The following is a 22,764-nucleotide window of genomic DNA, read 5'->3' as shown; positions in this document are numbered from 1 at the left end:
CCTTCTGGACAGGTTCGGTTGTGAGGTGTTCTATCATCCATCGTACAGCCCGGATCTCGCTCCCAGCGATTACCACCTGTTCTTACACCTGAAAAATTCCTGTCCGGTCAACATTTTCACAGCGAGGAAGAGGTTCAGATGGCTGTCACACAGTGGTTCGGTGCCCAGGCGGCGGACTTCTACGACTCAGGTATACAGAAGTTGGTTCCACAGTATGACAAGTGCCTGAATTCCGGTGGGAATTATGTTGACAAGTAACTGGACTAGTGCTGTATCTGTGGCAATAAACATTGAATGAAATAATGTTCCCTTTTTGTGCAGGACCCCAGGGAAATTTACTTTCTGGATGCGCCTAATACAATATTTTAAAACTTGTTATAATTGATAATTCAGTTCATCATTTCAGCAAGGGGTACATGAAAATAAATTTCCAATATATGGCCTGATAAGTTAAGAAATACTTTTTGAAGAAAATATACATTGCTTTTAATATTTTGCAGGTTTTTAAATCGGACACTCAAGATGTTCTTGCAGACTCCAATTTTGGCTCTATACAGAGAGAAACATTATCTGTACTTCTTGATTTGGAACCTTTGAATGTGGAGAATGAAGCTAAGATATACACAGCTGTTGTAAGCTGGGCCGAACAGGAATGCATTAGAAGGCAATTAGATTCTAATGGTCTCAATCAAAGACAAGTTGTAGGCGATGCCATCGTAGGCAAAATCAGGTTTCTTGCATTCACGCCTGAAGATTTCGCAAGCATTGTTGGAGGGTCAGATTTTCTGACAACCAAAGAAAGGTTAATGCTGTACAATAATCTGTTATGTCCTCGAAAGTACAGTGTGAATAAAACATTTAGTAATATCACAAATCCAAGAAAGTGCCCGCAGAAGATAGTAGATTGGTCCCCATGTTTAGACGATTATGAGGATGATTGTGAGGATGAGAGTGAGGATGATTACGAGTATTATTCTCCCTGAATTTCTCCAAGTATGGTAGAGTAAAACCGGGAGAGATGCCCCACTTAAGGACAGACTTAGACAATACACTTAGGAATACATGAAAGAAAACAGTGAAGCAGTTATTGAATAGGGCAATGAATAACGTTTATTACGTAATAGTAAAACACCTCACCAGATGATTATTTGACACATTTTTTGTCAATACTGTAAAGGCAATAGTGTTGCCCATCTGTCCCAGCACCTTGGGTGAAATTCTCCACACACTCGGGAGAGATGCCCCATCCTTAACATGCAAGAGAAACAGATAAACCTGCACTAATTAGAATTAAACCTAGCAGACCTACACGATAACACGCCAGACATAACTATCGTCACCATACAGGTATATACTACAAATACTCATGTGTCATCAACACATGCAACATACATACAAGGCACTTAGACTAATGTCTAATAGGTAGGGACATTGAATTTTCGCGATGCGCGAAATCGCGAAATGTGAAAAAAAAAAAGATGCAATTTTGAAAATTCTGCACGTAACTACACACCCAATGATGAAATATGCATGAGTTTAATTCGCGAAGTAATGCGAAATGTGTGCTTTTCTACGAAATGAACGCTTTTTCGCGAAATAACAGTTGGTTGATTTGTTGTTTTAAGTCCACTTTATGCACAGTAAGGCTAATTGGGACTGGACCTACAGTTTAAAGTGGGATCCGAACCACTTGTGCCTCCACCGGGTATCGAACCCGGGACCCCTTGATTACAAGGCGACGACGCTACCACTGCGCCATCGGGGAGGCCCGCGAAATAACAGTGAAATATCATCAAATTAAGTAGAAAACACGCAAAAACCGTCAATCGAGGTTGTGCCCGCAAACTGTCGATTTGTAACGAAAAGTTTGCTTAAAGGTTCCTACCACTTGCAGCTGAAGAACGTTTTATCTTCGATCACAGCAGGAAGACGCTGCAAATTGGGATTTCCCATGCACATAATCTTAGTTCGAAAACTTCGCTCCCTGTCAAGCTGCATTCCTTTCTTCCTCCCAATGTCTACTCAACTTCCAGTTTCACTGAACTTGCTAGCTGTAGAAGCGATAAGATTAGTCTGTTTCAGCACATCAAGGGAAACAATGGTGTCATTTGTGTTCAGTCATGAATGAATTTTGTTTATCATCATGTGATTTTCAACATGTGTTTGTGTATGTGCAGTAGTGATATTTTATTTGTTGGACAGCAAGGATATCCTTTAAATACATACAATGAATAAATCACTTGAAATATGCAATCTAGAAATGAAGTGATTTTGTGTTGATGTTTTCTTTTTGGTTGGACAGCTAAGTACTTGTGTATATGTACAGTATATAAAAATGAAGTAGTTTATCAATTTATAGTGTGTGCCATTTTTTTTCACCGCTGGTATATACCGCTGATCTAACATTTTATTTACCGCTCTCCTCAGTTTTTATTTACCATAAATTTGTCTCCCTGTCATTATTATTATTAGCATAAAGTAGTCTATCTAAAGTTTGCAGAAAAGTAGATCCACGAGACAATAAAGCAAATAAATCAAGGATCATCGAGATCGTATTGCACCATGTTACTTTATACTTTGACGTTTCTTCCGTACAATTTCGGTTCTTTTTTCCTCCCTGCCACATTCGTTGCACCTGTTTGCATATAGAGTGCACGTTTCATGTAGCCATTGCTGACACGTAACACACTGCAGCCAGTCTACTGTTTCTTTGGTCTCAATAATTCTCAAGACATTAAAAACAGTGTTCCGCGTCCCCATCTGCAGCTGAGCTCTTTCGTTTTCTGGGCCTTATTCCACTCTTGGTCCCAGCAACTCCTTGCCTTTTTCCCCGCAGCGTTTCCTTATGGTCATATGAAGTAACGATTTTGGCTTGCTGCTTTCAGCCGTTGGCTGCACGTTTCGGAATTTTTGGCACAGGGTTTTCCTACACAGTGTTTTTGATGGCGATTCTTGTGGAGTGTTTGCCTTTTCGCCTGCTGAGGAGCACGACTGTACATACACAAGTGTCTGCCCAACTGGTTGTAGGCATAGGAGTAGAAAGTTGTGGAACATTATCCTCTTGATTGTGAGACACAGATGACTGTGACGCGTCTGAAGTTCGGTAGAAGTGATCAGGAATGACATCAGGATTGCATGGAAACACTCCTGTCGCTCGAAAACCATTGACTGCAGTGGTCACTGTCGCTGCCTTTCCCCATGCTGTTCCTATCAGTTGTCTCACTTATAGGCGTGCAATCTTCTAGCCTGGGTATTGCACTACCACTTCCTACATTCTTGTTTGAAATAGTGCTTGAACGGCTTTAAAAAAGATTTGTCCAAAGGTTGGAGGGCATGGTTGGTATGACTTGGAAGGCAGAGAAGGAGTACGTCATGCCTCCTGGCTGTCGCAAGCATGTTGAAATTATTCATGTGTACAGAGTGGTCATTCATTATCAGCACGGGCTTCCCCTCTGGTTTCCGAGGAATGAACTGTTCAACAAGCCACTTCTGAAATAGTTCGGCATTTATGAAAAAAAACTTGGGATTCAGGAAGGAAGTCCTTCAGCCAGCTCGCTCTTCTCCTTCACACCCTTGAAGATGACAACTGGTGGTATCAAAACACCCTCAGCGTTGCAGCAGGCAATTACCGTTATATTTTCTCCCCGTTCACAGCTTGTCATATTGTGAATGTTTCTTGTTCCCTTCGAAGCGACCACCTTTTCGGATCCGTTGTTGACCTCGCAGCCACTTTCATCCATGTTGAAGACGTTTCCAGGCCGAGTGTGCAGATGAAACTCGTCAAAAGTGATCTTTAACAGCGAGAAGAATTTCGCTACATCCTCCCTGTTCATTCCTTCGCATTGGGCTAATGACAAACCTTGAGGCTTGCGTATGGTTAATTCAGGGTTTCTGTTTAGGAAAAGGTTGAACCAGTCGTCGCCTGCCATGCCGTCTTGCTGGTTAAACCTGTGTTTCAGCTGTAACTCTTCTGCAAATTGATATGCCAGCGTTCTTATGGTCTGTCTGTTTGGAGGAAAACCAGCTTCAAGACACTTGATGTGCGCGACTAGACGCTTCTCATTTTCCTTGCCAAACACCCGTTGCGTTCCAGCGGTCCCTTCACAGTGTTACCATCCTGGACGGAATGCTGTATTGGCGCCATGCTTCATTCACACCGATGTCCCCGGAATTAATTTTGTTTAAGCTTAGCCCTGTCCACTGTGTTCGTGGTCTCACTCCACTTTTCCTATTGTACCTTTTTGGCACGTTGTCACCTGGAAGCAAATGAAAGTGTGTAACAATACTTTAATAGATACCGTGCAATATAATCTACGTAGATAACCTACTATGTGTGACGCGTTATCGTGGTTTGAATTAAACGGCTGGGTCGACTGTCCCGGCAGTAGGGGTGAGACGCCCCGGGGTGACTTTCCTTTTGCACGTGCTCATGACGGAACATATCAAAATGGCCCACTTTCCTTCCACCACGCGGCCACTGCTTCCCGATATCTTGTGGTAACGGTTTTCCTTCAGAAACTTTTAATACAATGCCACACCAACATGTTTCATGGTACCTTATACGTATAACATGAGAGTGTCAAAGCATACCTGCTTTGCCTTCCAATGCTGCAATGTCGACACGTAGCCACGCGATTTCCAAACCACCCTTCTCTCTTACACACGGCCAACTCTACAATTAGCGTGGGGCCCCTCAATGAGCATTTCGCGTCAGATGCTCTCAGTACTGCACTGGGGCATCTAACCCAGCGGGTCATTTCTCCCGGTTTTACTCTTCTAGCCAGATTCGTGCCACAGAAAATGCTTAGTGTTTCTTGAAGTTATGATATCTATGGAAAACTGGAAACAGGTGAAAGAATGTGAAACTACGTTGTCCTTGCAGTTTTTAAGGTCACGTCAATATGTCAGGCAGGATAGCAACATCATTGTAAAACCTGAACCAATAAGAAAGATTTTACTTCCAAAACCAGTTTCCCTTTCTGGGAATACAGATTACATTGTTACTATTAGAGGGCAGTATTTACAGTGTGACTACATTGCAAATAGCCATTCCTCTAGTCCTAACGCATCTTGTTTTGACCCTTGCAAGGTATATCTCGATAGACATACATGTATATCAGGTTTCATATACCGTGATGCGATTGGCTGAGATAAGATCAAATTAGAAAGGCAGAAAGGGCAATACAAGAGATAAGTGGAATTATAAAGTACCAATTGGAATTTAAGGAATATGAAACATAGAGTCATAAGTTACACAATAAAGTACATTGTTTCATGAAATTTGATTTTTTGTAAATGAAAACTGTATACTGGTACGTGAAGGATAAATTTCATTTCTACCTTTTTCCTCCTACTCAATGATCAACCTTCCTTGCTTCAGAAGAAATTATGATATAATTTCCTCATTGAGATGACATGGCATTTTAGAAGATAGCTTTCATATAGTGACGTGTGAGCTAGGGAATCTTAGAGTCACAAGGGATGTAACTAATTTTGCAATACGAGAGGTTTCATTTTACAATGTCAATTTGACTTATTTGTCAAGGAGAAGAAAGAAGTGGAATGACAGAGCTAATTTTCTCTCCACACTTACCTAGATCGGACCGAGATGTTAATCCATGAAATGTCCTTGGTTCGAGATGCAACCTACTGAGGTGTCTCGCACCTTAAGTTATCCGCGCCTCGAACTGACACTATCCCCCGCTCACTGTACTCCACCTTTTCTTAATACCAGCTGAGAGTGAGTTTTACGATGCAGGATGTTTTATACTTCTTTGAATAACCTTTGTCTTACTTGTCGATGACAGGACAAAAGCCTCTATCCCGAGCGGAAAATCCCCCACAGGAAACTAGGCTGAATTGCATACGCAGCGGTATGGAGCTTGAAACAATGAAGCTATTCTCTGTGGAATGCGATATTGTCCTTGTGTGGTCGGATCATTGGTTAGAAGTGGAGAGATGGAAAAGTATAACTTTTACAGTTTCGGCTCTGCATCTCTCTTTAATAGATAAAACCATTTTTTTTATAAAATATATATTCGGTGAGAGATAGACAGTCTTCTTAAAGTGAAGCCATTACACTTTTATTCTAAAGTATATTAATTAAACCAATTAAGGATGCAAATATTTAATGTGCAAACGAATATGCTTACAGGGATTTTAATTGTTTTTGTGCACATTATTTACACATTACTACTTCTAAAACCACGGGCGGTTTTATGAAAATGGATGACATTGTTTAATCCGAAGAATTTGGATTTAATGGTTTTGCAAGTTCAGTATTCGTTTCTATTCTACAAACCATAGAAAAAACAGGATTTTCTATTCTGAATGTATGCAGCAGTCCCACTGTGCGAATGAAACTTTTTGCTTTGTGGGGGATGCCCACTCCAAGGCCGCCTGCAGGATTTTTTCTCGGGGGTCACAGTGAGATTTTATATTTTGTCCTTCAGTCATCAAAACTTGTATTGTTGTTGTTGTTGTTGTTAGTATTACTATTATTGCTATTACGTACAATAATATTGTTGCCTTTTATTGTTATTATTATTACTATTGTTATTATTATTTAAAAATCATAAAATTCAAATTGGATTGAGAATACTTTCACTTTGTATACAAGTTCAGACTCGAATCTACAATTTATACCAAAACTTGTTTCGCCTTGTTTCCTTCCCATAAACATATATCACTTTGTTGATGAACAGTTCTTTGTCTTCTTGTACTTCACAATATACAGGTATCAAACAGATAACACTTAATCTACGTCCTTCATGGTATCTCTGATCAATGTTTTTACATACCGAAGTGTACTCTAATAAAATGAATAATTCAAAGTGACGGGGTGTGAAATATAAAAGTAATATCCCTACTTTTTGTAATCCCGAAGAGCCGAGAAATTCCAAAGGATCTTATTTATACTAGGTGATTTTTTAAATATTTTCTGCACTAGTCTATAAGTATCTGCCTTTTTTTTAATTAACAGTGTTTATTCCGGAAGTGCAAAAACAGTCACATGAAGAGGAAATAGTATGGCAAACTACACAATATTGAAAAGTTCCATACTGCGTATGAAATGCAAAGTTGGCCTTGTATTTTATGCTTATTTCTAGTTATTTACACAGATTCCCTTGTTTCTTTTAAGAGTCATATTTTGCTATTCGAGCCCATGTTATGTAGCTTGATGTTTAGGCCGGCGAAACAGCGTTGGCACATTTCAGGACTCCGGTCTTAATAAAGCTGGCCGTGCCTTGTGTCGCCCCTGTCAACACATGCTTTTTCAAGCAAAAAACTATTCAATCTGTATTATATTAATCTATGTTGGAATCTTTTCTTTAAAAATGTGTTATTGTTAATGTTACAACAGGTAATGAATTGTTTAACTTAAATCAGGAAAAATGATGAAACTATGGAAATATTAAACAACTATGTAGTAACCATGGTAAATTGTAAACAAAATGATGATATAAACGAGCTAGACTTTTGTAAGCCTACGGGACATTCTCCTGGTTGCCGAAAGGCTGATGGTTCAGGGGACGTTGGGTAATATCTTGCTTCAATCTTCGGATTGGCTGGTGTACTTGTACTCCATTTGGCAGATATTCCACAAACCCAACTCTGAATAAGGCGTTCTCCTGCATCATCAAAAAGACCAGGGTTATAAACTTCGGTACAACTAATAGGTTTAGGCCTACAAGTTGTATCGGGTGAATTGTCTGTGTGAAAAAGTGTTTGTATAACATCAGAAGTTTAAATAAATCTTCGAGTAAAAGATCTTAATGATCTTTCATTTCAAACCTACATAGGTGATAATTAAAAATAAATCCTACACCACAGACCTCGCAAGGGCTTGGTCCTACTAACCCTTAGAAGCCCTTGAGAAGTCCGATAAAAGGGTTGTAACAGACTAACATAAAGCCCTAAAGGCAGAAGGTGCGTGTCAGCCTAGACACAAGAAATAAAGAAAAACTTCACATAGAACACTGCCGCCTTAACTTATGTAAGATAGGTCCCTTAAAATTTTCCATAGATCTCTATAGCAAAATACCACAACATGTGAGGAAAGAACCAAAACTGATCCTATTCAAGCACAAGATAACATCCGTGCTTCTGAAGCATGTTTTTTTTATTCTATAGCTGAATCCATGGAAGCGACTCTTACATAAGACAGAATGTATATAACATAGTATAATCACCAGGGCCCGGAACTTTATGTCCTATAAAAGTGTAAAATATGTATGTAAATATGTCAGAAAAAATTAAAAATATGTCTTAAAAATTGAAAAATATGTCAGAAAAATGAAAAAAAAAACAAAAAAACAGTGAACCCCAAATATATGCATAGCAGAACTTCCTTTTTTCATTTACAATTCAATTCTGGGTTTTCCACGCAATATCAACAAAGTTCGGATGATGTATTAAATGAAATTAGAATCTCTTTCATGTAGAATGCGTGGGGAAACATTGGAATAATCGTGGTGCTTATTATCCTCAGTTGCATTTACTATTCTGCCACATTTTACGTATTTGTTGGAAGTGTAATTTTTGAATTTATATATAAGAAAAGGCAGAGTTTTCAGAAAAAATTACTGTATTCAATCTGCATACAAAATCTTTGTTAAAACATTCCTCACACACAGAGGAAATATTTTAAAAAATTATCATACATAGACATATAAACGAAGAAAGTTCACAAATTTTTAATTTTACTAATCTCAAGCATTGCAGTGAGAAACGAAAATTCTCTTCAGGTTCTCTACCGTGAAAAAAACGCAATCTACGTTGGGATACCTTGATCGAATTTCTTCGCATAGTCTATGAAGTCCTTGTGCCAGGCAGGTTATGTGGACCATTTTCGGATATAGAACCCGTAAGGCTTTTCCTGCCTTCAACATATACCTAGCTGCATCGGTTACAAGTAACAGAATCCTATCTCGCGGAATACCTTCAGGAAATAGTATATGCATTGAGTTTTCAATTAAACTAGAGATTGTTGAATGGTTTACCTTTTCCAGCTGATCAACATACACAAGGAATATTTCTCCTGCCTGTTCCGTTTCTAAAACACCCACCACAAGTTTTTGTTTTTCACTTTGTCCCGGATGACATGTATAGTGTCACTGTATATATTTTCCACGTAGGCCTTCCTTAGCGTGGATTCGTGAGGAATTTCCCTGTCGCAGTACTTCTGAAGAAACTTACAAAGTGTTGGTTCTTCCAACTTCCACAGTGGAATACCAGATGCGATGAATGCTTTGCACAGTTCCTGGGTGAAAGAAGACTGCCGACTGCCCTGGACAAATGAACACGTGTCGCCTCACCATTGCGCCTCACTCTCCTGTCAGGTATCGTTTCTGTTTTATCTATGCTGAAAGCCACAGATTAGAAATAGGTATACATATGTGTCCCTGGTAAATCGTTCCTCGTCTGCTAGCGTGCTTGCTCCTCCTGTCGCTGCAGAGCTAGTATCGCCGGAAGCGTGACGTCACATGTTCTCGTCATACCGTTACCATGGTAACGCACAGTGTGCTGGAAACCACCGTTCGTCTGCTTTGACTTTCCCTTTTCGCAAAGAAGGCCTTTTTCGTTCGAACAAATACGCCAATATTTAATCTTGCACAAAAATATGTTTTCGTTTTAATAACTACTTACAATTTCGTTAATAGCAATGAGAATAATCTTTTGTGTTCAATGAGTTCCTAAAATACATTTTAAAGAAAAACAAATAGATACATTACTCCGAAAAATTGTGTTCATAATGCACAATATCAGATTTTCTCTCCCGCACGAGAAACATTCTAGATGAAAAAAAAATACTTTTACGTACCCCATGGGCAGGGCCAGACTGGCCCACTGGGCAAAATCACGGTACACCCTCCCGCCTTGGCGCCCTTCCGAAAACACACATTCGGTGCCTTTTTTTCTACTGCTTACAATTGCTCACAGGTATAGCAGTGGTGAATAGACATTTTCTTTCCTGTGCCCTCTTGGACTTCCACAGGGGCGGATTAAGGGCCGAGCGACCAGGGCAAATGACCGTTCTCGGGAAGAGGGCGCCAAACCGGGAAGTTCTCCTTTGATGATAGCACCAAAAACTTATTTCTGATTACATTACCTTGGCTATTTGTTTGCTAGTTTAAGTTTATTTTTTAAGTCCACTTTATGCACAGAAAAGCTAATCGGAACTGGGTCTATAGTTTAAAGTGGAATCTGGACCACTATGTGTCTTCACCTGGTGCGTTGCTAAAGAGCTAGATTAATTGAAGTTACTACTGGTCTACTGCATAACACAGTATATTAACATCATATAAACTGACAATTCACAAAAATAAATCCAACATGTAAATAAAGTACAATAACATTCTCTACTACAGTATATACATTTATATCGTGGCCTTCATTTAAATGTTATCATTAAAATACGTGTTTCATATTTCTTATTTAAAAATGACTTCTCTATCAGTATCGCAACCACAGGGGGGCAGGGAGTCAAGAGGATACTCAAGGTGGAATTAGTTTTCCCCTATTTCTTGCACTTTTGTTCCAGACGGCCAAGGGCACCTACAGGGGAAGGGGCAGAGAGATGCATTTGCCTCCCACCCCGTGATTGCAAATTTCATACAAATAAAAAAACGTTTCGTAAAATTGTCTTGCTCGCTTTGCTTGCAATGTCTGCTTTCCTTACAGTCTTAACTTCAGAGCCGTAGCTAGCGTGCGGCGGGAGTCGGACCTGGGAGCCGAACGATCTAAATGAAAAACAAAATGTAAAAGAGAATGTCATGGCACCCCCGTGAAATTATTTGCCCCTTTTAAATTAATATTGTTTTCAGTTTGCGAAAAAATGGATCTAAAAGTGTTCTTGCTCGTTTCGCTAGCACCGTTTACTTGTCTTATAGACAAGTATATTCATATATTTGTCATGCATTTTCTGTCTTTCGAAAATACAGTTTGTGTGCTTGTTTTCCATTATTAGCTAATGTGAAATTGAACGTGTTGAAAAGATATTTCAAATCGTTTGCTCCTACACTATTGCTTTAGCACCGACTTCTATCCCCTTTTTTGCGTGAATCACGAGGATAATAACGTCTTTGATGTTATTACTACTAATAATAATAATAATAATAACACTATTATTATTATTGGTACGTTTATCCTGATTCTTGCCCCACCCCAAGGCAATAAAGTCGCTGTTGCGCCTCTGTTCTCTATTGTAATCAGAGGCGCAACCAGGAAGGGGGAGGCAAGTACCAGGATAAACGATTGCGTGCGAGTTGCCAGGGTGCATCTTGCCACGGTGCTTATTATTGATCACTTTGGCATGGTGTTTTTATCGGGTAAATCTCTCTGCAGGTGCTGAGCAAGTTGCGACGGTCGAGTGAGTGACGTACTAGGCAGGGGGGGGTGGGGGAAGGAGACAGACGAATTCTTTGTTTTGGATAGGAGGAAGGTTTGAAACCAGTACTGAGGGACAGCGAGCAATGGTTTCTTGACGGAACGTTTAGGAGTTGCTGCAAACACTTTTCCCAATTGTACAGCATACATGCAGATATAGGAAGCTCACATGACAAAACGCTCGTTATACCAGTCTTGTACTCATTGCTACCAGATAAAACAGAGCGAACATGCAAGCATGTGGTCTAGGCAGAACAAACCTAATGTGCCGAAAGTGGATTCTGAACTTTCAGCAATCAATGCATTACGTGCAACGTTCCCCGATTCCCAGGTTTCTGGCTGTAATTACCATTTCAACCAGAGCATCTGGCGGAATCGGCGTATAGGCCTCGCCGAAGAACACCTTCACAATGAAGATGTACGCCGTCATGTTAGGATGTGTAGTGTATTAGCATTAGTAGTACCCACAAGCCGTATTGATGAAGGTTGGCTCCTCGTCATGGAGGACTGAACATCTGGGCAGAAAATCTGAGAGTTCAACGATTACTTCATAGAACAATGACTGAATAATCCAAGCATTCCAACGGAAATTTGTAATTGCAATGGCCAAAGGCACCGAACAAGCAACCCAGTGGAGAGTTGGCATAACAAGTTGAACCCCATCATATCCAGGAGTACACCACACATCTTGCAGCTTGTAAGTGTCCTAAAAGCAGATGCCTCATCTAGTTTTCACGCTTTTTGGTGACAGGACCTGGATTGTATTCCGCAGAAGCGTAGAAAATCAACCTACATCCATCTTGACGAACGGTTGTATTGTATCCTTGAAAAGCTAGAAAATGGCGGAGATCTCAGGTCTCCCCGCTCAGGGCACGGCCCTCAGTCTGATAGGTGACGTCACTCACTCTACCGTGGCAACTTGCTCCGCACCTGCAGAGAGATTAATCCGATAACAAGACCGTGGCAAAATGAACGATAATAGCACCGTGGCAACTTGCACACCACCGGATAAACGTACCAGCAACAAAAACAACAACAATAATAATAACAATAATGGCATTATTATTATTATTATTATTATTATTATTACTAGTAGTAGTAGTATCAAAAACGTTATTACCCTCCTAAATTACGCAAAGAGAGAGTAGAAATCGGAACTACAGCATTTGTTTGGAAAAAACAAACACACAAACTGTATTTTTGAATGGCAGAAAATGAACGTCTTCAAAGTTTATTCAATACATATATACAACACACATTATTTAAATACATTACATTACAGAAAATAATGAAATTGCGAACGAAGCGAGGAAGAAAATTTTTAGATCCAATTTTTGCAATTGAAAACAATATTGTTTCAATAAGACAAAATTAATTTTACTGGACGCCAGGGCATTCTCTCTTTTACAACTTTATTCATTTAGATCGCTCAGCATCCATGACCGACTCCGGCCGCTCTCTAGCTCCAGCTCGAGATCCGAACTTCACGAAACCGAGAAAAGCAAACCTTGACTTTTACTTGAATCAAATTTGAAATCGAAGAGGGCAATTGCTCTTTTGTGCTCCCCTGCAGATGCCCTTGACTTCAATGTTTGCCCCCTTGCTCCCGCCATTTGCCCCTAATATGGCGCAAATAATATCACGGGGTGCCAAGGAACTCTCACTTTCACGATTTATTTCTCATTTAGATTATTTGGCACCCATGGTCGACTCGCGACGCCACCTAGCTACGGTTTGAGAAAAGGAAGTATTGTGAGCGAAGCGAGCAAGAATATTTTACGAAATGTACTTTTATTTGCATAAAGTTTAAAATCGAAGGGGGCAATTCTCATCTGTGACCCCCTTGCAGGTACCCTTGGCAGTCAATGTTTGCCCCCTTGTCCCCCTAGAATTGACTACTGTCGAAGGTTGGGGGGGGGGGGATGACCCTCTGCCTCCCTGTCGTTGCGCTACTGATTTTAATATGACTATTTTTTTTCAGCTTTTACTGTAATGATAGGCCATTACAATCAACGATTTCTTGGGGCGCAAAAAGTGCCACTGCCCTCTTGACAGTCCCAGTCCGGCACTGCATGGTAGGGTTGCAAGACACAGGAAAATCAAATTATGACTATATACTCCATTTATATATATAAAGCAATTTCATATGTTGCAAATGCAAAAAATGTACGAAAAAACAATCAAATGCATGACTACAACAAAAGACGAAATCAAAATTACTTCCAGGAACATAGTAGACTTAAGATGTCAAATTTATCCCCATAAATGCTGGAATATTTTTTTACAATAACCTGCCAAATGCCATAAAATCTATTACTCCCCAAAATATACGAACCCTGTAGAGTGTAATACATGGAACACCCCTCATGAAGTTTAGATGCACAAGTAATAGGTGAAACTGTGCAAATAAGATTGTAAATAGCTAATTTTTTGTTCATTTTAATACTCAAGAAATATATGAATATGCGGAATCCAATATGTAATAAAAATTGAATGATAGAGATTAAGAAATATGTTGGTAATCCTTCTGAGTATATTAAACTATTAACCAATATATATGTTCATTATGTATGTAAATATTTCACAAAATTCAACTGTAAACCTGTCGTCAAAATGCATCCAGTTATGGCTTCTTCTATACATATTATTAGTTATATTTTTGTCATATCATTATATTTTTTCATTATTTGCTTGCCTATTTCATTAAGTATTTGAGGATTCACAAAATATTGTAACGCTATAAATCTGTAGTCCTAAAAATGTTCCTAGCTGTTTGTGAATATGTATATGTGTAATGGTTAAGGTAACATTTTACTAAAAGAATGTAAAATCTCTGTAATTGACGCTCTCCATGCCCCTTCAACAGGGGTCTACGGAATAGAGACAAATAAAGAAATTTCTATTTTTTGCCAACACAGGACACACTAAACGAGTATATAAAAACCACTTACACTAACACACAGTTGATATATTTCATATATTTAAATTCACATTCGGGGTGTCTACAATTTCATAAAAACAAAATTCCCTGACTTTTCCAGCCCAAGGCCATTAGGGCTTTTCAAGTATTTAAATATGGGTATAAAAATGTCGGCATATTTATTCCCACTGAACCAAGTTTTTTATAGGATATACACTTCACACATAAAAGTAACAACATGAAGGGACATTGACTGTTGGAAAGGGGGGAGGTGAGCTTTTACGTATTGACCTATAGTAAACAATTTTTTTTAAAAATAAATAATCATGATTGAGTTGGTGCTTTAAGTTAACTTTATAACACTAAGGCTAATCTGGACTGTACCTACAGTTTAAAGTGGGGTCCGAACCACTATGTGCCTCCACTGGGTATCGAACCCGGTACCCCGTGATTACAAGGCGAAGACGCTAAAAATTCATAATTATAATAGCATAAATACTTCACAGCAAAATTTAGTGATTGTTTTCAAATTCTAATAGCAGAAAGACTAATTATCGTAGAATTTTGGAAATCATTGCCACACGAAATTTAAACCTTTCTTAAAGTAATGACTAATGAGCACTGTTTGGATTTCGAAAAAAAAGTTATTTATGTTGAAAAAAAACAACAACTTAAAAATTACCTTACGCAAGCATGTACGCTTCCCATGGACAATATATTTTCAGTAGACAAGCCACAGTAAGTATCGTAGACTAGTGGGATGAATGGAGAAGTAAATCGGAACCTTAGTTGAATGCATTTAGGGAATTTATTTTTGCCTAACCTAACCACGAAAGCATATATTGAACAAAATCTTAATTAATCGCTAAAACTCCGCAGTCTCCGCAGTATGTGTTTAGCCAGGGGCGGCTCTGCAAATAGAACTGCAGAGCTGCAGAACCACCATATTTTTTTATCAAAATAATTTACTTAGGAAATTAGTTATTTTGTATTTTACGAAGCAAGAGATTTTGCTCTTTAGATAGTCGATCATTTCTTATACGCATGAGGCTACCAGGCTGCCTCCCTTTCTTTGTTTTCGTCTTTGAGTGCTGGAACCGCCAGGTCGCTATCCAGGGCCGGCTCTACCGTACGTGCAACACGTGCATTTGCACGGGGCGGCAAGCTCAAGGGGGCGGCAAAATGTACAAAAAATGGAAGCTGCATTATTTGAGGCAGTTTGGTCTTCTTGGGGCGGAGAAAATTCAAATTAAATCCATTTGCATATGCAGTATAAAGCAGAAACGGATAAGAAAAGCAAAGAGTAACTGCGAAAGAAAGCGGTGCGGAAAGTTTATATTAAAAAAAAAACAACTCCGTACCCGGCGAACGAGATCAAGTCTCTGCGCAAGTAGTGACGCGAGACGGCTCCACCAATGAACAGTGAGAGAAACGGGATTGTGTAATGGGCGACAGGAGTTTTCCCGATTTCCTCCTTCGCTATGCAGCGTTGCAAACTTTTGAAAAGGATAATACCGAACGCACATGGCAAACGGACCGTATTGTTGTCTCCAGGTCCGTACGATTGGTTTAAGAGTTTCTTAGGGAAATATTAGGGATAAAACTGCAAGAGAAAATTTTGACAAGCCGTGCATTTAGCGTACGGACCAAGGTCTGGACCGTACGGTTGGCAACACTGCGCTTTCAACACTCGATTTTCCTCCTCCCCCTCTGCCGATATGCGCGGCCCTGCTCTACAGTTAGCTGGGACAGGGTATAGTTGTCCTCTTACAAAAGCAGCTACTATTGTCTTGTCTGTGAAAATGGTAAGCAACGTCTACTGTGCGTATGCGGTGCCAAGTTACAATACTATCAATTGTTTGATCGTGCGACAGTCCGCCAGCCCTCCGCCCCCGCCCCATGTTATCGAGGTTTGAGTTAAACTGACGTGTCGCATTCGGTAGTCGGAAATAGAGCTGCATTGTTCTTTGACGTGTTGATCGCGAAAGATGGTGATGATAGGTATTGCCGAATAGCGCAAGATGCAATAGTATGTACGAATATTCGCTTTTTTTGTCGTTGCTGGTTGCACCTCATTTACGATCTTGACGGTAATGCTAGAATATTAGGTGAGGTAGTTGAAGCTGGTGCTGAGTTGAAAGTTTCATTTGTAAGTTCAAGAATAGGTCGGAAACAAACACAGCATGAATATGAGGCAAGGGATGAACCCATTTTGGATCCAGAGACAAAGTTTAAAGTGGATTTTTTCTTTTTCATTATTGATGGGACAGTGAATTCTATTCAAGAAAGATTTGAATACCTGAAAGCTTACAGTTCACATTTCTATTTTTTTATAAAAACTATGGACACAAGTACGATTTTAAGAAAATGTGAAAATTTGGAGGAAATTTTAACACAAGAGGAACACCGAGACATTGATGCCACTGAGTTATGCGATGAACTGAAGGTACTTTCCCACTTAATAGAAGATGATTCGCCTCCACTTGAAGTGGACAATTGTTTCGCTCCAAATGTAGCCGTAGCTTTGAGAATACTGCTTACTCTGCAGGTAACAGTTGCAAGTGGTGAACGTAGTTTTTCGAAACTGAAACTTATTAAAACTTCTTTACGTTCCACAATGGGCGAATCGCGGTTAGAAGAACTTGCCGTGAACTCAATTGAACATGAAATTGGACAAAAGTTAGAATATGGTTCCGTTATTCGCGACTTTGCAAATAGAAAAGCTAGAAAAGTTCATTTGTAAGCTTTCTAACTTAAGGGGGGAAAGGTACAAAGTAAATAGTGTAATCATGAAGAAATCGTGGTTTACGAGACATACATAATTGTACATACATAGTTAATTGTAAATAGTGATGAAGTGAAGATATGTTACTTCATGTACAACGTTCTGGAAAATGTACATAATTATGTACAATATAAATAGTCCTGAAGAAATAGTAAAATATATATAGTGAATATATATTTTTTTATTTATGAATAACTTATCTTCTCACATTATGTATTATTTCATTTTATTATGTTAAAAATTGGTTATACCATGTGGAATTGCCACGGATGACAAGCTTAGTTGTTCATACATTACGTTTTACTTGTACGTATTTTGGAGTGGGGGCGGCAAGAAGTAAAATTACACGGGGCGGCAAAATTCCTAGGGCCGGGGCTGTCGCTATACTCTCCGTGAATATGAGGTTTTCCCGCGCTTTAGCCGGTCCCCATTGCTTTGCATAGAGTGGCGTTGAGCTGTATGGCTTGCAGAACGAAGAAGGGTAGCCAACCACTGGGAAAGGAAAATTTCTATTTTTGGTGCGAAATAAAATAATTTCTACCACTTACTTTTACTATCCACATTCAATGTCGTGATAAACTCAATAGGTAGAAAAGCGATGTAAAAGTACGAAACTAGAAACTAGACGTACGCCGATTTGTTTATTTTATTCGGTCGTTGTTCAGGCGACGCAATACTAATTCCAGAAAGAACGATATCGTTCTAGGGTTGGCACTGCTGATTCGAAAACCATGACAACCCTCTGCCCGAGCCTCTTCCCTCCTGCTGACTGGAAGGTCATTGTGAAAAGTTGAAACTATCCCTTCGTTTATCACAGTATTCGAGTCCAAAGCCGAGGGTAGTGAATCGTGTTTATGAATTTCGTGTATTTTCTGTGCGAATATTTCAATAATATTTTATAAATGGAGTTCATTTACAAAAGATAAGGTATGTTTGTACGACACTTTTTTTTTAAAAAAAAAATACTTTCTCTTAATCAAAATGGCTTCTTTCTTTCTCTGACTGCATGATCACGTACTTCTGATGTGCATATACTTTACAACCAAAATTCGTACTTAAAGTTGTTTTTCTTGTGCAGAACCACTAAGTATTGATTCACGAGCCGCCACTGTGTTTAACAGACTTAAATCGAAATCGAACCATGTAAAAATTGCATTCGTAGCATGATGAAATCGCAATAAAACAAAAGGAACTTGGGCCTCTGTATCTATCCTAATATCTACCAAACACAACACAAAAATTCCAAAACAAAGTGGGAAAGCTGAAAGCTTCCTGCAATTCCGCTTATTGGATAGGGAAGGCCAAGCAAGCAGGCAGGCAATACTGGGTATGCCCGGGGCCTCCGAGATGCTTATACTTTGTGTGTACTCCGTATATGATGACGTCAAAAGATTAGTCGCGTGTTTTGGCGAAATGCAGGTATTTGAATGACCGATTTGTACGATAAGGAGTTCCTGTAAATCTATTCATTTCAGAGTAAGAACAATAATTGTTATCGCAAACTAAACATAGCTGTCTCCTGATCAGTTAGAAGTAAATTTATGCGTTTGTATGCAGTACAACATTTAATTAGATGTTAGTAAAAAAAAGTCTGTGTTCAATCAGTGCGATGTGTACGACATTTAGGAATTTGTGAACATAGCTGAATGGTAAAATTAATTACATGAATGCCGACTTTGTAATTATTATATTACGTACTTTATTTAACACGAAGAAATGTTGATTGTTATTTATATGTCTGTTTTATTGCTCATACGTTGTCTGAAATTGTGCAGTTTAAAGTGCAAGAGTGACGGTTGGTGTGTTCGAAGCGGATGTCCACCATATTCGTGGCCGCCATATTGAATTCAACTCATTTTTTTTCAAACTGGGAAGGGGTGATGTGCATAGGCGCCGATTTGTTAAGAGATTAGGGGGCTGTAAAGCTAAGTAAAGCATAAATACTGATTTCTTTCTGTTTGCGGGAAGAGGGGCAATTTTTTTCCTTAAGGTGGAACCTAATACACTTGAATTAACCTTTGAAAAATAGTAATTGCAATAACTGTATTTGACAAGAAAACATATATATCAGGGTACATCGAACTTTTTTAGCTGGACAAAAAATTCACTGCACTACTGTGATTATGTAATTATACAACATAATACTTTACATGTAACTTTTGACTGAGAGTTTTTTCTATCATATTCTGTTTATAATACTTATTCTTACAATCCTTTATAGAAGTTTAATATCTTCACACATATTTACATAAAGAAGGAAGTCCCTAGATAAAATTTTCATCTGGGCGAGCGATTTTTGACATTTCCGAAGAGAAACAAAGGAGCCTATTTTGCAATGGACTGGCTCATTCAAGAACATGAAGACTGCAGTATTCCCATGCTTCTTCCTCTATTCTCGCACATATTCATTCATAATATGCCATGCGTTTTCCTTAATTCATTGTCAGTTTGAAAAGGAAATACTGAAATAGTAAACGCACACGCACACGCACAAGAATAACCCACAAACTGAATGGGCCCTGGCCCCTCTGCCCCTCTCTCCCGGTTTCGACACCGCTAGTGATGTGATACATATATGACACTATTTTCTCATGAAACTGTAGCCTGATTTGATCTAAGGTCGGAATTTTTCCGGCTTTGGCCCCGCAAAAAGCTGATCCAGGGTCCATCCAGCATCAAATCAAATGGTACCCGTTGGAAGGGGGAGGGTTGTAAATGCGGTTGGAGCGTGGTGCTAATCACATCACCTCCAAGATGTCCGGCATCGAAAATATGTGGGGTCCTGCCCCCACATATCCTAAATGTGCCTTCATGGCACGGTGCTACATGAACAGGGAACTTTAACTTTACCTGTGATATTGTATTCGTTTCTGTTCCTCTGAGTAACTATGTTTATTTTTTATATGCGCATATAAGAACCCTCTACTATGACAATGGCTGAGGGCCTCCTTAAAGGTTACTTGTCTCCGCCCCCCCCCCCAGCACTGCGGGTTTTGGGGGTTGTAGATCCGGCATTGCATATATGACACTGTTTTCTCACACCTGGAAAATGATACATTTGTTACAATCATGTAGTCTTAACGTTTTCCTGAATAAAGATAGGTTGGAGAAACCTTCACCACTTCATTTCTCGTGAAATTCTAGCCTCATTTGATTCTAGTCGGGAAACCCGGGATGGGAGATCTAAGGTTGGAATTTTTCCCGCTTTGTCCCCGCATAAAGCGGCTCTAGAGCCCACCCAGCCTCAAATGAAATGGTACCCGAGAGAGGGGTAAACATGGCCGCAGCGTGGTGCTGATCACATAACCTCCAATATGGGCGACATCGAAAATATGTGGAGCCGACATACATTAAATGTGCCTTCATGGTACGGTGCTATATGCACAGGGAACTTTACCTTTACCTGTATATATTGTATTTGTTTCTCTACCCTTGAGTAACCAAGTTTATTTTTTACATACGCATATACGAACCCTCTGCTATGTCAATGGCTGAGGGCTCCCTGAAAGCTTAATTGTGCCCTCCCTACACTGCGGGGTTTTGCGGCTTCTAAATTCGGCACTGATTGTATTCACGGGGGGGGGGGGGCAAGGGGGTGCAATTGCCCTCCCCTAATCATGGACGTCCGCAAATTTTTCTCCACGGAGGGACAAGCAAGATATTTTTTTCATGGGGCATATTACCTCGAAGAAAGTAATGCCCCCTCAAGCAACACTACTTGAATTTGAAATTATCGCATTCCTGCATCCCCATTACAATAATTAATGTAAATTACTATGACTGACATTCGTTTTCTAAGGGGGAGGTTTCGCCAACCTTCCCACCCCCCCCCTTCCAGACGTCCATGCTCCTATATTATTATACTTTCACTTAGAAATTTAGTGTCTTATCACCGTTACGTTAATAAACAATATTATACTCTTAAAATGAAGTATTTTCAAACCGATGAAAGTTCAAAGCAACTAAGGGGGAGGGGTACATTGCCCCCCAAACCTTGGCCGGAAATCAATTCTAGGGGGAGCATTGGGGCAAACATTGAAGTAAAAGAAAGCAAGACTAGCTGGACAAAAGAGTACTCGAAATGGTATTAGTTTTCACGTCTTTCTTGCATTATTTCTTCCTGATGGTCAAGAGCACCTGCAGGTGGCACAGAGGGGCAATCGCCTCCTCGATTTCAAATTTTATCGGGAGTTGGCCCTCGGCGCTGAACGATCTAAATGAAAAAAAAAAATGTAAAAGAGAATGACACCCCATTATTTCTTTTTGCGCCCTATTATGGAGTTAGGTGGTAGAACAGCCACAGGCTGAACCTCGCCCTTTAATAAAGGAAAAATTGAAATAAAAATCAATATTGATTTCAGTTTGCAAAAATTTGGATCTAGAAATTTTCTTGCTCCCTTCGCTCGCAATTTCATTGTTATCTGTAATGCACCCATGGAGAGGAATAGGAAAAGGAGCGCTCACATTTCAGATACAATTTATATAATTTTTGCTGTTGGTCTGTTATAATAATAATAACAACCCTTGTCTCTACAGCCCGTAAGGGCCTTGTCCTATCTCCCGACTGTCAGTCTCCTTCCCACAATCCTACCTAGAGGTATGGAGATCTTCGTATGGTCAGTACGTCGAACCCCCAGCCTTTATAGGAGATATCCTAGCTCCCCAATTTCCTCATGATGGTGGGTTTCCACCGGCCCTATACACAAGCCGAGAACCCAGAGACTGAACCCATGCCGTCCCGCAGTCGGAGCCCAAAGCACAGCCACTCAGTGCGGATGAATTGATTATGTAATTTATTTAAATAATATGTCTAAATATATATACAGGGTGTTACTAAAGTTCGTTTCCAACGCTTAGGAGGTGATCCTACAAGCGATAATAAACACAACAGTTCATGTGACGAGATGCCGAAAACGGCACCCTTTCGGAGTTACTGAAGTGGGAAAATGTGCGGAAATTATGTTTACAAGGAAATAGTGGCACAACAGTCAACCATATGACCGCGGCAAAGGGTGTTCCATAAAGAAATGCGGCATGCTCTAGTACAAAAAGCACATGGCAGATGTGTGAAGTTGATGCCCAAAGGAATCCCTAAAGGAAGCGAATGGGTATGTTGAAGTCATGGGGGTAGGGAAGGGTTTATCGAGATGCGTTATCCACGGAAAGTGATATGTGGAGACTGACAACCAAGCAGAAAGCCAATATCCGTAGTGGACATCACCATTACGTAGAGAAACAAAGATGGTGGTGGTGCTGCGCTAGGTTGCATATGTGTCGACATGTAGACTGTGTGCAGAGTGGAGGTACCGAGGGAACCACATCACAGACGATGTTCAAACTGTCTGCCATTAACTTCCACACAGAGATGACAACGCCGAATCAACGATTGTTTAGTGCGAGCAAACAACCCCGCGGTGTCTGCTATCGTCGCTGCGGCAACATTAATGCGTGCAACGAGATCCTCGGCTGACACGACAGGTGTTTCGTATACGAGGCGACTGTAAAATAAATTACGTTCTTTTTCAACCCTGAAAATAATAAACATCCTATTAGCATAACGTTTCGATCTTAAATAAACTGAAGGGTTTCGGTTTCTTACTTGGCTAGAATTATGAATCATGACTTGTCTTCAGTTGGATGCAAGCACAGATGTGATTCTGAAAACGTTCAT

The 22,764-nt window shown here is 39.8% G+C and overlaps 2 protein-coding genes across 2 annotated transcripts in view; one reads left to right on the top strand and one right to left on the bottom strand.

Moving 5' to 3' along the window:
- Positions 1-7,714, top strand: part of LOC145980113 (BTB/POZ domain-containing protein 6-like) — a 38,529-nt gene extending 30,815 nt beyond the window's left edge. Inside the window, exon 5 of the mRNA XM_083113116.1 lies at positions 501-7,714. Coding sequence (XP_082969242.1) covers positions 501-983 — 483 coding nt within the window. The 3' untranslated portion in view covers positions 984-7,714. The remainder of the gene's footprint in view (positions 1-500) is intronic.
- LOC145980465 (uncharacterized) lies at positions 3,528-3,929 on the bottom strand. The gene has a single exon (XM_083113556.1). It carries the CDS (start codon positions 3,927-3,929, stop codon positions 3,528-3,530), a length of 402 nt encoding a protein of 133 aa, XP_082969682.1.
- Positions 7,715-22,764: the final 15,050 nt, after the last annotated feature.

This window comes from Lepisma saccharinum, chromosome 27 (assembly GCF_977018435.1).
Source record: "Lepisma saccharinum chromosome 27, izLepSacc3.1, whole genome shotgun sequence".
NCBI lineage: Eukaryota > Metazoa > Arthropoda > Insecta > Zygentoma > Lepismatidae > Lepisma > Lepisma saccharinum.
The sequence above is the reverse complement of the archived record's forward strand: the minus strand, read 5'-3'. Positions and strand labels throughout refer to the sequence as shown.